Source organism: Adiantum capillus-veneris, chromosome 4 (assembly GCF_014529385.1).
Source record: "Adiantum capillus-veneris isolate H3 chromosome 4, ASM1452938v2, whole genome shotgun sequence".
NCBI lineage: Eukaryota > Viridiplantae > Streptophyta > Polypodiopsida > Polypodiales > Pteridaceae > Adiantum > Adiantum capillus-veneris.
This window is the reverse complement of record NC_140934.1, coordinates 74,127,434-74,145,775: the sequence shown is the minus strand read 5'-3', so window position 1 is coordinate 74,145,775 and position 18,342 is coordinate 74,127,434. Positions and strand designations below refer to the sequence as shown.

General features: G+C 40.4%; 2 protein-coding genes and 1 pseudogene across 2 annotated transcripts; 2 read left to right on the top strand and 1 right to left on the bottom strand.

Annotated features, from left to right (window-relative positions):
- Positions 1-9,168: 9,168 nt before the first annotated feature.
- LOC147459417 (uncharacterized) lies at positions 9,169-9,618 on the bottom strand. The gene has a single exon (XM_086510687.1). The coding sequence runs from the start codon at positions 9,595-9,597 to the stop codon at positions 9,388-9,390; it is 210 nt and encodes a 69-aa protein (XP_086366813.1). The 5' UTR covers positions 9,598-9,618; the 3' UTR covers positions 9,169-9,387.
- Positions 9,619-10,769: 1,151 nt separating this feature from the next.
- Positions 10,770-11,386, top strand: LOC147459416 (uncharacterized; annotated as a pseudogene).
- Positions 11,387-14,914: 3,528 nt separating this feature from the next.
- On the top strand, positions 14,915-16,331 carry LOC147459415 (uncharacterized). Its single transcript, XM_086510686.1, has one exon. It carries the CDS (start codon positions 14,915-14,917, stop codon positions 15,395-15,397), a length of 483 nt encoding a protein of 160 aa, XP_086366812.1. The 3' UTR covers positions 15,398-16,331.
- The last annotated feature ends 2,011 nt before the right edge of the window (positions 16,332-18,342 follow it).

Here is an 18,342-nt window from a genome sequence, read left to right as displayed (position 1 = left end):
ACGGCCATGCATGCAAGTCTTGGGGATATGATCTTCCCCAGCACAACTTCATCAAACCTTGCAGGCAAAGGATGTTCTTCTACACCCACAAGTACATTGTACCTACAGATCAGTGAGCAAGGCTATGGAGAGCTACAACCTTTGGAGGCTACAACCTTGTGTAGCATGGAGTGGCCAAAGCCAGATGCATTCACTGTAATGTCTTTGAAATCCAAGATTGTAGTTGATGTGAGAGCATCATTAAATTTTGGAAAAGCCTCGCGTTCCGTTGGGCTTGGATGGTGTTGTCCTGCTCATGTCTTCGCTAGCATATTCGGATCTTTGCCTTTCCATCGTACAAACACTATGTATGTTTGCAAAGATCTATATTACGATACATTGGAAGCCATCCTTGGCGAGAAGTGGGGGTATCTTGAAGGACTTCACAACGGAGATTGCTTTCGGTGTCAGGTTGGAAGTTTCGGCATTGCTATCCATTTCATCAAGGTGCGCTCCACCCTTTACGTGCGGTACTTCTATGAAAGATGGATGTGCAAGCTTGGTGAATGGATTCCATTGCAATCCACCGATGCTACAATTGAGGTATTTGAAATTGCAATCAAATTTTCGAGTGGTGCTGTTGAGACCGTCCAAGTGAACAAGCATCGGACATTGGCCAATGTGCGGGAGCACTTAGTGGTAATAGGTGGAGAAGCTAAGAATTTTTGCATTGGACGACGTAAGGTGAATGATCTTTCTCTCTTAATTATGTTATCTTTATGTTCTTTGGATTATTCCTCACTCTAAGGTGGGTATGCTATTTCTTATTTTTTGCTAGATTGGTAGTCGCATGGAGAGCACAATTCAAATTGAAAAGGCGTGGATGACGGAAGAGAATCTGATTTTATCATTAGAGTAGTTATGTTTTGTACTTCAATTTCCTATAATATCACAATTGTAAGTTCAAACAAATGGTTGTATCAAATTTTGGCAATACACATTATCTTAAAGTTGTACTAATGTGTTTTTAGAGTTAAATGATTGTAATTTAATTTAAAAGTTTTTTATAACTTCTTGTTATTTGTGTTACTGTGTGAAAATTGTTTAATATTTTAATTATTGTTATTAATTTTGGAGGGGGAGGGGGGGGGGGGGGGGGGGGCGCTATATAAAGCCTCCTAAACCCTACCATTTTCACAATTCACCTACATAGCCTGTTCACACTCTCATTTGCGCTCTAGCACTCTTTGCATTCCTACCTTAGCAGCTAGCATCATGGCATCTTCCTCCACCCCTCCCGAAGCCACGGCGTTACAACGCTTCCAAGCGTTTTTACAAACAACCGAGTGGCAAGATCGTGACAATCTGCACAATTTCTTCACCCAATTCCCTGATGTGAACGCAACTATTCACCTAAACATCCAAACTTTTCAGCCTATATTGGAATTTTTTGAAACATCGACAAGTATGCTGTACCAATTGTCGGACAAGAGGAATTGTGGATTCCATGCAATTTGCTTCGCTACATACACAAAGGCGATCGGCCTTTCACCCAGCGGCTTGAACGATTTTCTGTAATTGCGGGTGAGGTAGGTCAGTATATTGAAGATTCACGTTTGATAAAGAAGAAGGTTGGCACCCAATTTCTAAGTCGCTTGGCGACTTTTGTGTTTGTTCTTGCGGAGGAGCCTGAAAGATCTGAGGTGAGTTTGCGTCATTTGCACCTTGGGGGTGTCGTCAAGGACACAAAGGAGCCCATTACAGCGCCCTGGGATGCAAGCAAAGAGGGCAATATTCTTACCCTAACCTACCCAGGAGGTGTCATGGATGCCGCAAAATCCATTAGGGTGCAGAAGCATCCTTCAAGCCCGCTACAGATGCGTCGGAGGAGACATTAACTCCGGAGGTTTTTTTTTAACACATCTCCTCAATTGTCATAAATGGGGAGGAATATTTGTTTTTACATGATCTTGAAAAAACTTTTGACATCCGCATGGATGAGTGCCTGTTCATCCTCTACCACTGTAGAGTCCTCTGCCATTGACCCCTCCTCTGATCCACTGGATCGAAGCCTCCTACCCGTTGGAGAGAGTGTGGTAGATACAGTGGAGTTGACAATGGTGAAGGTGACAGATGCACCGCACTCATCTGTGTCGGAGGATGAGTTTTTAGCTACACGCGCATTGCTTGAAGCCCAACGCACTCCTAAGCCTATTCATATGGATGAACTTGAGAGTGTCGCTATGGCTCCCAATTCATCCATTTCTCTTGACAGCAAAGGCATAAACGATGAGGACGATGAAAAACAAGAGGTATCAAATTTTTATTTTTTTTGTGATTACGTTAATTTTCATTGTTGCATTCTGAAATCTTATTTACCTATTGATTTCTTTGTAGAATGTTGTGGAGCTGGATGAGCATGCAGGTCGGGGAGGAGAGGGTAGGCGCCAAGCTTTTGGATGGAAGTCATCCCTTGCACATTACCTTGGCAAGCTCCCCCAGGACGGCTTTGCGATAATCCACAAGGAGTACACTCCTTGTGATCAATTTTGGGTGTCAATGATGAAAGCAATGAGCCGCATCCTATGCCTGTCAACCATATCTCAAGCCTCCCAAGTCATTTATCTTGTAAAAAAATCTCTAGCCAGTGCTGCATTTGCGACACACATTCGTGGTCGTTTTACTTTGTAACGTGGCCTTAAGCCAAGCTGTAGGTCTAAGCAATGTGGAACAAATTGCTTGGGATGTGCTACACAAACAGCTTCCCTGCGCCCAAGAGCGATGAGAAAACATTGCTCACCATGGCTCAAGCACTCAATAGCTACATATATCTTGTAATTAACTCTTTCAAATTTGTAATGGGATATATCACATCTTTGTACTTTGCTATTTCAAATTTGGAATGAGACTTGATTTTAACTGTGAAATTCTGTATTGAGTTTATGGTACGATAGACAGTAGGTGATTGGCTCTATATTGTGGTATGATTGTGCAATTCTCTGAACCAAGATCAAGAATTGTTTTTTCATATAAACAACACCAAAAAGGCATAATATCAGTGCAGCTTTACAAATGTAGCCAAGAAAAGGTGAAAAAAAGTTGTCTGGGGGCCTGCCAGCAGAGGCGCACGAGAGGGCCCATACAGGTTTTTTTCACCTTTTCTTGGCTACATTTGTAAAGCTGCACTAATATTATGCCTTTTTGGTTTTCAATTAACCACAATCGGTTGACACCTCTTGTAATCAACTTCTATCGACGTGTCTCTGTCTCTCTCTCTACCTAGTTCTACTTAAAATCATTTTTCCTTTAAAAGCCATTTCAACCACAAGAACTCATTTTTGAAAGAAAGAACAGACATCCAGAATAAATCTCACAGCATCATATCACTTATAAACAAAATTTTTAGTACGATGGAAAAGAAATCACTAAAGCCACAACTCGTTATACTTGAAAAAGATATCTTTACATTGCCAAAGTGCGTGCCATTGTGTAAGAAGGGGCAATATTGAAAATGAGACTCCCTCTTCTCTAAAAGCCCCCTATTTTTAAAAAAAATAGGTCTCTTCACACTTGACCAAGCCACTGAAAAAAACTCTTAATATCATCAAAATATAAAAAACAAAAAATGGATAAATGGAGAAGTATTATATGCAACTCAACAAAAACATCTACAAACATAAACATTACATTGCATAGCATCATTTGTTTTACATGTTGGGTAACCAACGTTTGCCTACTCTATGGCGATTTTCACACCACCTAGCATGATTAAGGAGTCCGATGGATTTTTTCCATTTCTCTTTAGCATTAAGTCGAGATTGTCTCCTAACCTCCTTGGCAAGACTTGACTTTCGCGTTTGTTCTATGGCATGACATCTCCCCAAAGAACAACGAAAGAACCAATCAAACATCTCCTTCATGTAGTTGGATCTCGTAGTTCCACCACCGTGACGTGTATTTTTAAAGTGAACACCTTTGGCTCGATAATGTGATTTCTCCATTCCTTGAGTGCTCCACATGTCTAATGAACCATATTTTGACATAAAGAATGCTCCATGCGCATACAAAATATACTGCATCAAGAGAAAATTCTTAGATCAAATGAATGTTTATGTATAGCATCAAAATTTGAACTGAACAAAGTAACTTACCATGTAGTGTGTGATATTGCTCTCTCCCCACGCTTGCACAAATGCTTTTAGTGAAATTAGAAATGTGATCTTTGAACAAATTTTGTTGCTCGCTCGTGGTTTGGGGTTTCCACATGATTTGAAGCACTAACTCGAAGTGGTGCCACACTTACCTACGCAGATTTATAAGCACGGGATTTGAATCTTGATCGGTCGTACACTTGCAAAGCGCTTTCCATAGCTCCCATGGAGCATCCTCCTCACCCCTCTCCTTTTGTATCTCTGGTTTCTTAAAAAACCTACGTGCTTTCACACCATTCATAGATACTTTTTGTGGCAATTCATGCATATTTTCCACCTCACCGATGATAGAAACATTGCCACCATGACATCCAATCGAATTTAGAATTGCTTCAACTATTCCAATGGCTTCCACGGATATGGAAAGTGGTTTCATTGTGAAAGTGTACTCTATGTGAAGCTTTAACAAGCGATCGAATATACGCATGAAGGCATGCAAAGTGCAAAAGTGTACATTTGTAAGTGGAAAATTGATAATGGGATGCCATGTTCTATCTTTTGTCGATCGATTGGGGACCTCCATGATAGGACACTTCAACACCGAGCACACCCATTTCCTTGCATCATCATCCATTGACCCTGTTGCTTGACTTCCCTTGACACTTTTCTTTGAAGACGTGGAGCCACGAGTACTCTCCTTGTATCCTCAAACACAATATGGACAAGGAAGAAGTGATGAAGCACCTTGTTTACACCCAAGTATACATTTGATTGTTTTTAGATCACCTCCTAAGTGCCACTCAACATCAAATGTACCTACTCCATTTACTTCTAGCTTTTCTCCCTCTAGTTGTGCCTAAATAACCTCTGTGATCCACGGGATCATAGAGAAGACCCATGCCAACACCTCATGAGTCTCTTTCGGAACTTCAAAAGCTCCTAACCACCATACTTCCTTTTCTGATTGTACACTAAATGATGGTTTCTGAAAATGATCACCGATAGCATCGACTTTTGCAAAAAACATTGCCTCATTCATGAGTGTCACACTCATACGTTTCAATCTCCATCCTTTGACAATTTGACATTCATCTAGCTCAAGAATAAATATGAGCTTCTCTCCAAGTACTGAAACAACACAGGAATTGAATTGTTATACTAAATGATATTCAATACAGATAAAAAATGACATTACAATTTGTATTACCTTGTGGAGACAAAGCATAAAATTTAACCATAGCTCATTGTAGTCGTTTCAAGTCAACAAAAATATTGTTGAATTGATGATAACCAAAAGACTTTTCCCCATTAGGAATAGTATTGCCCCCCTTTATATTACCACGTGACTTGGCACTTGTGGAAGAGTACATCATGGATCCTTCAATGTGTTTGTATTCGCCAAGGGATTCCCGAACGAGATCATTGTTTTCTTTTTTTGCAAGTCAGACCCTATGTGCAATAGGAAACAAATTCTCAGTGATGCCTTGCTCTCGTAATGCATCTTTCATCAATCCATGAAGTGCATGGTATGCATTTGTGCTCATCCCAACCTCATCACAAGCTCTCTGGACATCATCCTCAGACACAAGGTTAGAGATCTTTTTTAGGATCTCCTTTGTGATGGCATCTTTCATGTGTTTGGCCTTTTCGCAACTTATGATGTAAAGTATATCTTCCTTTGAGATGCATCCTAGGAGAAGATTGAAACGGTCCTCTTGTCTAAAACTTCCACACACATCTTGTATATATGTCCTATTTCAAAAGGTAAACCGAATTACAAATTGATGGAAATTATTATAAGTGATGAACACTGAATTAAAAAAAATACATGGTTGCCGTGATCCGCTTCTTACGTGTCCCTCCATTAGAGGCTAAGTTTTCAATGGAAGAGAACTCCCTCTTACGCTCACGCATGCCAAATGGAGTGGCTTTTAGGTGCATCATTGCAATCTGTAGCTTAGTTACCTCTGTTTCTGTAGCTTTCATCTCCTCTTTAAGATCTTTGAGTTGTTTCTCTATGGAATGTAGTTGTTGTTGGAGATTTGTGGAGTGAATGTGTAACACTTGACATTGTTGTCAGAACTATGCCGATGCATCTGCATGATTGGAGTCCAATCTCTTACAATACCCAAGAAGACCACGTTCTCCTTCTCCCACATATTTGATTAAGCTTTGGAGTGTACGGAATGTCGGATGACAGCCCACGAGCGAATCTTTTGGATACAACCCTCCATCAAGCCACAAGTCAACATTGGTTTCTCCTCGAAACCGTCGTACGGATGTCGGTTGAGATGCTTTCTCGTCATTTTTTTGTGGGAGCAAATTCGATCGGTAGACGCAGACTGACATTAGTTGACCTAGTAGATGACGGCGCAGTTGATTCATTGGTTATTTCGCGAAGAGACATGGTGGAAAGTTATGATGGGAAAAAAAATAGATAAGATATACTTTTTGGGATAAATAGACAATTTTTGGGATAAAAAGACTTAAAAATATATTTTTTCATATGTAGACATATATAGGTTCAATGTTTGAGCTCAAAGGAAGAAAAATTTTAAATTTTAAAAATTTCAATTTTTAGGCTTTATTAGATGGACGTTTTGATGATGTGGCATTATCTATTCATTCTTGGAATTAATGTAGAGAGGGACCCAAGAAATTTTAGATTTGGAGCTTATAAAAGCTAGATTCTTCTAAAAAAATATTGTTTTATATATATATATATATATATAGGGACCTTTTTAAAGCTTAAAAGATCCATTTTGAAAATTTTATAAAAAAATTCATTTTTTGGGATAAATTGATGCACGAGCTGAAAAGTGGATTTTGTCATAACTATTTACACTACTACATTTGCCCCCTATAGCGACGGCTACAGTGATGAATTTTCGTCACATTAGCGAGGGAAAAAGGCATCGTTGTAGCCGTCGCTACTGTACGTCGCATAAACGAGGCATTTAACGAGGGCTATAGCGACGAGTTACCATCGCATAAGCAACAGAAATAAGACGTTTACTTTTCGTCGCATAAGCGGCGCGTGGCAAAATGCGTGGAATAAGCGGCGCGTGGCATAAGCGGCGAGATGCTTAATCGACGAGTTGTTTTTTTCTTTTTAAAAGACCGCCGCATCACCAACGCTTTGAACACGCAACGACTATATGACATGCAGGGTTTCATAAGTGATCTCTCTCCGCTCCCTCTCTCTCTCTCACACACACACAGTACATACAACAATCTAGCTCTAATGCTCTCTCTCTCTCTCTCTCTCTCTCTCTCTCTCTCTCTCTCTCTCTCTCTCTAGCTGTTCTACACACACATACAAAATCTAGCTCTTGAGTGGAACACACACACCCACAAACTCTAACTCTCTCTCTCGCGCCGGTGTTCTTGCATTTGTGATTGCTCTCGTTGCTCATATATTTGTTGGCATTTCGCATAGTAGTGCGGATGTTGATCGGACCGGTGTGTACGTAAACAATATAAACTTACAATTTCGGCTTCAAGATGAATTATGGTAAACAGCTCTCTCTCTCTCTCTCTCTCTCTCTCTCTCTCTCTCTCTCTTTGCTAATTTTTTAAGTTAGAACTTTAAATTAAATAAAAAATAGACGATCATGTTTGTTTATTAAAAATATATATTAAAATAAAATAGCAGGCCATCAAGGCAATATTAAATCTTAAACCCATGATTTCTGTCATGTAGCAGACGTTTCTGTAAGTCCTAAATCGGCTCCCTTTGTTCAGTTAAGAAAAAGTTCTTGATGCATAACAGAAATAATCCTTGCGAACTTCTAAAATGATCCATTGGTCAGCCGCTTCAGATCTCGTGAGCCATATAGCTTGCCAAGATGCCTCGTTGGCACGTGGACAAGCTATGTGGGCTCACGAGATCTCAAACGGCTCGCAAATGGGCCATTTTCAAAGTTCAAACAAGCTGTATAACTTGTTCACATACCTCATTGGCACGTGGACTCCATGCGCTAAAGCTCGCCGATCGACCATTTCTGAAGTCCATGACCAAAAAAACGCTCGCGGACTACTTTGGAAACGGCCCATTGGCGAACCATTTAAGATTCTGTGAACCCACATAGCTTTTTCGCATGCCAAAGACACATGTGGGCAAGCTATAGGACTCGCCGAGAGCTCAAACAACTGACCGATGTATTGTTTCTGAGCGTTTTTTGCTCAAGAACTTTCAGAACGATCCATATATCAACGAGTTGTTTGAGCTCTTAGCGAGCCGTATAGCTTGCCCATATACCTCGTTGGTACATGGACATTCCATGTGGGCTCACATGAGCTCCAACGGCTCGCCGATGGACCGTTTCTAGGGTCCACAAAAAAAAAAAAAACTTCATACAACTTGGGACATGTGGGTTTGAAAATAAAGAAAACTTGATACATGTCGGTACTTGGTACTTGGTACATGTTGATACTTGGTACTTGGTACATGTCGGTACTTGGTACTTGGTCCTTGCTTTAATTTGGCTGTAGGTTCCATAATGAAACTTCATACTTGCAATTGGTTCATGGTCCATGGTATTAATTGGTCGATGTAACTTTGTGGTACTGTAATAAATTCACATGAAAATAATAAAACCTCTTTAGTGTTAGATTTGGTATAAGGTAATTGGTACTTGGTACTTAGTACTTGCAACTTGAAACTTGGTACTTGATTTGGTACAAGATATGTAGAATCTGACACTTAGCGTAAAATCTGCTACCTTTACAAAAAATATGAAAATCAAAAGCTTGTTAATACTAGAGCCTGACATAGAAACCAAGAAAACTTGTTAGTGTTAGATTTGGCACTTGATTTAGAGTTTGGTATCAGGTTCCATAATGAAACTTGATAGTTGTCGTTGGTGCATGGTACATGGTACGTAACTTGAAACTTGGAGCGTATGATGCTTGGTACTTTGAGACGTCATCGTTCAAATCTTCATCTTAAAAAAAACATTGGAAGCCTTTTTAACAATGTGTAAACCGACCGGGCGAAAAGCCACAGGCGGTGACCCAAACCAGGTTACTTAGGTTAATTATCTGATCGACAAATAATTAATTGTTTGACAATAGACAAATTCAGTGATGCAACAAACACATGTCAGTATGTATCATCAGTAAGTTTATGTACATGTGTCCAAAATGTGTGGTGATCAATCCTCACATATACAAAACAAATCTCATCATCACATACGATGTAGCAATGCACACTAAAAAATACATATATAACGATCCCAAATATGCAAAGAAATCTCTACGTAGGATCACTATGTGATCCATCACTACTGGAAGATTCACTATCATTGGTCTCATGATCGCTAGTGCCACCACCACTGGTCCGAACCGTGGGACTACGACTGTCCCCATCTCCGCGATCGTCACCATTATGGCCAGTGATTGGGCCGTTGCTCCTCTCAGCCTCTCGACGTTGCCCCTCGGCCTCCTGTCGAGCCACCTCTGTCATATCAGCCTCCCCTTGCTGCTTCTGTATTAGTTAGTGAAGTAAAAAAAGAATATATTACAGTTACCATGCAAAAAACTACAAAGCAAAACAAAGATACGTACAAGTGGATCTGGAGTGTCAGTAAGTCTCTGACACAAAGCACGATAGCCGCAGTATGTGGCGTACTCTATTTACTGTGCCGTCGGTGCACGACCATAGTCTTTCGTCTACATTAAGACACAACCAAAGACTTATTAATTTTTGCATTCAATAATACTACATTTAAAAGTTAAAATGTGAATGGTCTATACTCACAAATGTGGCCACAAATCCATCCGCCCTAGTCTAGATGTGTGACGTAAAGCTACTCTTTCTTGCTGCCTCCTAGGAAAATTTGAATAAACAAAATAACATAGATTAGAGAAAGTTAGAATCAATCTAGGAAAGTTCATATTAATTCTAATATATATTACCAAAGGCACACACCTTTTGTTGGGTAAAATTAATGCGTAGGCGCATCTCTTTGCGGAAGAATTGCCATGTCTCCATGCAAATGGTTGCCTTTCTCTTGTTTGATGGCACCATACAATAGCGCATGTTTATGTTTTAAATTACAATAAGCCTCAGAATATACCATATAACTATTAGACTTCAATGTTTTGTTACTTTTATTGAATTTTTTATTTTAGTCATTTGATAAATGTCTCATGTTTTTATGGTAATTGAAATCCAGATTCAGATCAATCAGAGGGTACACCACCACCTCCCACTAGTGGTAGCCGGGGTGCACAGAGTTCCGATACTGCACATGAACCCATTTACGATGATTTCTACTATGATGAGCCTATTATATGCTGGTGTGCTCGTTGTTGTGGCACGTATCGCAGGCCACGACGGGAGTGCTTTTCACATCAGATGACTTATGGTACTTTTGAGCAAGCACCACTACCTGAGGAGCGACATCGACCTATGGTATATTTCATATCTCCCTTTGTTTGATATTGGAGTTTTAAAAATCAAAGAGTAAAATATATAATGTAACTAGATTATATATATAGGTATCTTCACTTGATGGCGAGGATGACTTTACTACCAGTGGTGCACATGTCTCTCGCACACAGCACGGACATGTCATTTGTCAGTTGCAGCTCGAGGTTTCTCGACATCCTCTATCTCCTCCATTGGAGGCTGAGATGGGTGGAGATCATCCACTGCCTACTCATTTACAGGATCTAGTACAGAGCTACGATCGTAGACGATACGGAGGCTGGCGGGGAGGACCACTTCCTTCAGATGGAGTGGTTTTTGGCTTTTGGGGCAATCGCTACATGATTGCTCCATCCACCATCAGTGGAGCGGGACGAGGTGTCTTTATTGCACAGGATTTGCATGTGCCCCCTCATTCAGAGGTCACCCTTATGTATTTTTGTGGACCTATATATAGATGGGGTCCATGGCATTAGCTCACTCGCTACATCCAGAGCATGACTACTTATGGATTATGTCTCAATGCAGCCTCTCTTTCTGCTAGAGGGATTACACATGCAGAAGGCCAAAGACTCTATGTTGATGGAAGACCTTACTCTCAAGGAAACATAGCAGGTTTAATCAATAGTAGTCGAGGGAGAAGTGCAAGAACCAATTGCACATTTGTGGAGTGTGAAATAGTCATGAACCAAGACACATGACTAGGGATGTACCAAGATATATAGTTATCCATGCTATTAAATCATTACGTGCTGGTGATGAATTGCTAGTCAATTATGGATGGCGTAGACCTCCACGAGCACCCTTAACAGATGAGGGTTAAGAGCTCATTGTATACAATTCCTAATGTTATTTTGAACTCTTGTACCATAATTCTACACTTTAATTTGCATTACGTTTTGTACTGTCGCTAATTTATTTTGATATTATTTTTGTTGTTTCCAAAATGTTATTGAATTCCTTTTATATATAAGCATGCTATTGATACAATCTTCTTTACCTTCAAATATACAGATTCCAGATTATGACATCGATAACATCACAAATCAACATTCACATGACGTATCTCAAATGTCAATAGAGTGCATGAGGATCCTACGCAGGAGTGATCCTAATACGTATGCAAGACTAAAGGAACAATATTCTAAGGACTTTAATAGACGTGATGATATCTTTGATAATGACAATGGCATGGCTGATTTTACTGAGGATTGGCATCAAAATGATAGTACGAGCGATATTCCTAACAACGAGAAGTATCTTCGAGAAGAAGCTCTAAAGCATATCTACGAAGGAAGCATATCTACGAAGGCAGCTAACTGACACGACTAAGTGCAAGCTTACTTATTCTTAATCTTCAAAACCGTTTTGGATGGAGTAATGTATCCGTTTTAGCACTATTGAAGTATGTATACATCTAACATATTTATTTGCTACACTCTAAACATTGGTACTTGTTATTGATCATATTTTTAATCAACTTGCAGGCTAGTCTCTCAAAAGTTCTTGCCGACAAGCAATTCCCTTCCTACATCACATGATGAGGTGAAGAAGATGATAAGTAGTCTTGGACTTGACTATTCTTCTATACATGCATGTCCCAACGATTGTATTTTATATAGACATCAGTACTACGACAATGTGACGTGCCCAAATGTCAAACGCCTCGTTATAAAGATGAGAAAGGTAAGGTCCCTAGAAAGGTATTGAGATATTTTCCCTTGGCTCCGCGTATAAAACATATGTTTCAAAGTCCTGAATTAGCTAAGCTTATGACATGGGGAGCGGAGCACAAGAGCAAACATGGAGTAATGCGAATTCCGCAGGATAGTCCTGCATTTGAGCATATTGATTCGCTATGGCCAGATTTCGCAAAAGAATCACGCAATTTAAAGATGGGTGTAGCATTAGATGGTGTGAATCCATTTTCTATAAAATCAAGTAAATGGTCTACATGGCCGGTGGTAGTTATTAACTATAATCTACCCCCATATCTTAGTATTAAGAAAGAGCATTTAATGCTCTCACTCTTAATCCCACGAAAACGACAAGTTAAAGACCTGAATGTATATTTGGCTCCTCTCATTGACGATCTTCAAGATTTGTGGAGAGGGATTGATAGCGTGGATATGTCAAGAATCATTGGTGAAAGACAATTCATTGTTCGTGAGATTTTAGCATGGACTATCCACGACTTTCCAAGATATGGTTTTTGCTCAGGTAAATGGTTTAGATATATACATTTTCTCATATGTTTTTTCTATATTTATTGCGCTAATAATCTTTGTTATGTTTTTCATGTAGGAATATGTACCAAGGGTTATAAAGCTTGTCCTGTGTGTGGTGATTGGTTGAGATCAACTTATAGCAAAAACCTCAACAAAAATATATATCTTCGACACAGACGATTTTTACCTGAAGAGCATCATCTACGAAATTGAAGGCAAGCCATACATTTCAACGGGAAGATAGAAGAAGGGAAATGTCCAATACCAAACACACCAAAGGATTGGTATCTAAAGTGGACTGTTGGGCCCGCTATCGATCCGGAGTCGGAGATCATAAGCGGTGATGATGATGACGCTGTGAAGGTGCGAGCCACAGGAAAACGTTCTCTGGCTCAAAGTCCTTTGATATGGTACACTTTGGAATATTGGAAGGATTTGAAGATATGTCATCTTTTTTATCCTATGCATATATTTAAGAACGTTGGTCATTCGTTATGGCAACACCTTGTTGGCTTGAAAGACACAATGGCAACAAGAAATGACTTAAAGGATCGAAACTCAAAGCCTAATCTATAGCCACTTTCTGATGAAACTGGACGTGACACAACCTATGAGCCTGCCCCATGGGTACTCAGTGCAGAAGAGGTGCATACTATCAACAAGAGGATTCAATTGATTCGTACGCCTACAGGATATGGAGCATCTTGTCGAAACATGTTCACTTTAGATGACAAGAGCTTGTCTGGTTTAAAAACACATGATTGACACAATTTTGTGAAGGTAATGTTTTATCAATCTTCGTAAATATTTATTTTCTTGCATGTTTTGTTGATTGGATTAATCATGTATACAGCATGTTCTACCTCTTGATATTGATGGATGTACTATCCAAGGGGTTCGAGACGTAATATATCGCTTTGGATCGCTTGCAAGGTATTTATCGCTCATTAAATTTTAGTGTAAAATTTTAGTTGATAAGTCTTAATTCAAATATAACTTTAATATCTTCTTTCTTTTATTGATAGATGGATTCCATCTAAAGAAATAGACAAAGGGTTAATTCCACAAAAGAAGCGTGAATGTATAGAGCTTCTTTGTTTAATGGAGAAGGAACTTCCAACCTCCTTTTTTGATATCTAAGTTCATCTGCTAATCCATCTAGTGGACGAGATAGAGCTTGCTGGTGTTGTTTCTACTCAATGGATGTTTTGGGCCGAGAGATTTATGGGAGTACTGAAATGTTATGTACGTCAAAAAGCAAGACCAGAGGATTCTATGGCGAAGGATGGATGCTTGAAGAATGCATGTATTATGTTTGTGAATATCTTGAGCAAACCGATTTTGAAGCTCCACGCATGGACAAATGAGTCTTCTTCTACCATGTCAGACGAGGTATTGTCTGGTAAGGGAGTCCATTTTCGACTTAAGATCCAAGATAATTTGGATATTTCTACTTTCATTGTCTATAATAGCGAATGCATGCAACAATTTGTTGAGGAGTATAAGGAGAAACTTGTGAACCAACGAGTTGGCAGACGTAAAAACAGGAGATCCAGACGTCAAACCAAAGTAAATAACATCGAAGACATACCTACTTTCATGGATTGGTTATACACCCGTATGCAACGGGCGGATATGAGACAATCTCAAGGGAACAGAGAGAGTTTATGATCGGATGTGAAAGAAAGGTAACTTTGGGTTTTGAAAACTTTAAACTAAACAAACAATATTCTTTTTTTTCTTATATCATTTATATATTGATCTAAGCTCGAATGTATACAAACATGTGGGCTTATGGTCAACATCTTCGAATAAAAGCTATTGACGACTTACGTCTAACTCAAGATTCTTCCGTTGTTGCCTCTTTCAAGCAATTATCACGTGCAAGTTCAAGAGACACAAATCTTGTTGATAGTGAACTGGGTTATGTGGGAACCATAGTCGGCATTTATGAAATATCGTATCGGATCTTCAAACAGGTGAATGAAATCCCTCTTCATACAACAATGACATGTAGATTTCTTGAAGTTGTACATAATTCTCAAGTTTTGATTCGTGCATTTTGACAGGTGATTCTGAAGGTGGATTGGTTTCGTGCCGAGTATAAAGGCAATAGTGCCACAATGAGAAGAGAACCGTCCAAATTTTGGTCCGTCGACTCCTCAAAGTTAATGCATGCAACAAGAGAGCCTTACATTCTACCAACTCATGTTGAGCAAGCGTTCTTTTACAAGAACCCAGATTCTCATCCATGGTGGCAAGTTGTGCATGTCCAACCTAGAGGTCGTCAGTTGTTTGATAGCATTGACCCTGAGGAAGCAAATCAGGATGAATTGGTAACATCCTCGAATCTAGACACATCCATGTTAGAGACGTGTAGAATTTCCCTTGCCGATAATGATGACATTGTAGATGATAAGAACGACAACCATCCGTACTCTGACACTACAGACACCGAAGAGGAAGAAATAGTGGATGTCGAGCACACGGAGAAAATGAACGTCAACACAGATTTAACGGCAGAGGAGTTTGAAGAAGTAAACAAAGATAATGAAGATGAGATTTTATTGACGGTTAATCTCAGAGATGACGATGAGGACTATTAGCCGTGCGTATCAACTCACAAATCAACCTATATTGGGTAAGATTTAATCTCACAGTAATTCATTTTGTTAAGTAATGATTTTTATTCTTTTGAAATCTTACTAATAAGGGTGGGTGGTGGGGAGTCTCGTGGTGATAGCCTCATATGGCTAGTGTCAGGGTTCGATTCCCTTCAGACTCGTTTTTCTTTTTGTAGCTATGTACAAGGTAATCAAAACACGCCGTTGCTCAAGATATAAGGACGCTGCCACCGACAGTGAAGCCCATCTGAAAAGCCTAGCATTTTGCATGACAGATCAACCCTGGCGTTTTTGCACTGCAGATCAATCTCGACAACAGCAGAAGACAGATCAGTCCTAGCATTAGCAGATTCAACAGCAAGATAGCAGATCAACCCTAGCGTTTTTGCATCATCATAACCATCTAGCATTTTGTAGATCTACCGCGACGAAACCCAGATCTAGACCAACGTTTTCAGTTTTCAGCAATCAGACTCCGCCGTAGAATCATCGAACCTCGCAGACCTCACCTTTCTGCAGCAGTTCCTCACCGCATGGTCAGATCCATGAGCGTTTGCAGTTTCAACCCAAAAAACGTAGATTTCAGCATCTACGTTTTCAGCGCATCGTCGTTGCATCGTCGTCATCAACATAGAGTCAAAATTCAGTGGATAAAGATTTGCAGATTTCAGCCATAGCGTTTTTCAGATTCCGGCCCATCTCGTTGTCGTCCTGATCTTCGTCGACGTTGTTGGCAAGTCCATAGCATATGATTGTTTGCCCTTTGCTGAAGCTGACTGCTCCGAACTGTGCTCAAGGTTCCTTTTAGTTCTTATGGAAGGGAGAGCCTTCCGTTCTTAATCGAAAGTGCTATGATCACAAACAAAGTGAATGGACACTGTGCGTGCAAGTGTAGAGACTGAGAGATAGAGAGAGAAGAGAGATACGACACCAGAGACGTTGTAAAACCCTCCTCCGAAGGCCCCACTCTCGTCGGCGAGAGTGGTCTACTATTGATTGCACAAAGTGGTACAATGCGGATGCAATGGACTGATGCAACTTGGGACTATGCCGGTGACGACGACGGTGATGACGACGACGACTTTAGGGCTGAAATCTGTGGTCTTCTATCTGCTGAATTTCGGGACTGTTTCGGTGGCTGAAAATGACTGTTTTGGCTGCGTTTTCGAGGGCTGAAAATGGAGATCTTCTGCAACCAACTAGGGCTGATTTGGGGCTGTTAAAAACGCTGATCTACTGCGTTTTTATACTGCTGAATTTGCGTTTTTCTACTGCTTGTATAGCTTCCCTTCTCAAGTGTGGCTTGTATAGCTTCCCTCCGCAAGGGTGCTCACCCGAGGTAAAGACCTCTCGTCGGCCAAGGGCCCTCGAGGTCGCGTCTCACGAAGTCGACTCAAGAGGACGAGTGACTGTGGAGGGTCTCGGAACCCGCCTATGCATAGAGACCCGTAACACTCTCCCCGCCTACGAGAGAGCACGATGTCCTCATCGAGTATATTCGATTTGAGCAAAATTGTAGCCTTGTCCCTACTGTCTGCTTTAACTGAGCAGGCTGCCCACTCCCCTGTAGACATGGATGTCACGTACATAGCATGTAAACTATGCCATAAAGCATGAGTTGTAGTCTCCCTCGAGACCTGCCAGTAAACAGACTCAACCAAATGCAAACGAATCGTAGACATTGCTAACTCATCAAGATCCTGCCAATCATCATCACGCATAGACTTGGGCTTCGCCGATAAACCACGCAAGGGTTTATCCTGCCCCAAATCCGCCAATGTAACAAGCATATGCTCCTTCCAAGCAACAAAATCTACACCATCAAACTGTGTCAGACCATAACGCTGGAAGTCAAATGAAAAGTCAGCCATAATGCTCGTAAAAGAGCAACCAACAATGAGTAGCAAATGTCAACCAAATCAGCCCTAAACTGGCTCGAATCGCATCAACAAAAGTCTGCAAATATGGCTCAAAACCTGATGCAAAATTGCACCAATAACCGTGCAAAACCTTGCACAAAATCACAAGTCAATATGACTCAATCGCGTATAAATATCTGACAAAATTTTGGGAGAGTCTCCTTTGTAACTGGAGCAAAGTCTCAACAGTAAACCTCAAAGAGACAATAATATATGCCACAACGGCCAATCCGGGAATAAACTCGACCAGAATCACCTCACAAAGTCATACATATGAGCATACCCTCTCTTGCCGGAGTACCACTCAACAGCACCTCAAATGACATACATGTGAGTGATGATTGCTGCCAAAATACCTTCCAATCGATGACCAAATGTCTGCCAGATAACTATAGCAACATTTCGGAAAACCTTGCAAGATCTGTCGCTATGCGCAATGCGAAATACGGCACACAAGGGCATACACAAGTGACTCCAAACTCCAACCAAATGATGGCTGAAAATCACCTATCAAAGTGGGAGTAAACTCAACCACTAAACTGTCAAAGAGCAACTTGCGGATACGTAGAAGCTATGGTCAGAACCTGAATAAAATCCAACAGAGTTTCTTCTATAAATTGAGCCAAATCTCAAATAATCTCAGCCATAAACAAATACACAAATCCATATATGGCATACATAAACCGCCAAGACCATGGCAACATAGCTCACTCTCGCATGAGTGGCTCTCTGGACAAATGCATATCCAAAAACCTGTGTACACCTATGAATCTGCTGGTTGCTGCGCAGAAATACTCCGTGTGTGTGAGATATACCAAAATCAGTGTTTTTGGGATCCGAAAGGGCACAAACAAACCTGCTGATATACCTGCTGTAATTCAAAGCATAATTTCAGCAAATAGACATCGCCATTGCTTCCGGAGCGTGCCAAAACCTTGACCTAGACTCCTGGATCATGTAGATCTGATTCTGTATGACGGAGCTACGCAAAAAACTACGTTTTAGAGC

Coding starts and splice junctions, on each gene's coding strand:
- LOC147459417 (XM_086510687.1), bottom strand. CDS start 9,597: ATGACAGAGGTGGCTCGACAGGAGGCCGAGGGGCAACGTCGAGAGGCT.
- LOC147459415 (XM_086510686.1), top strand. CDS start 14,915: ATGAGAAGAGAACCGTCCAAATTTTGGTCCGTCGACTCCTCAAAGTTA.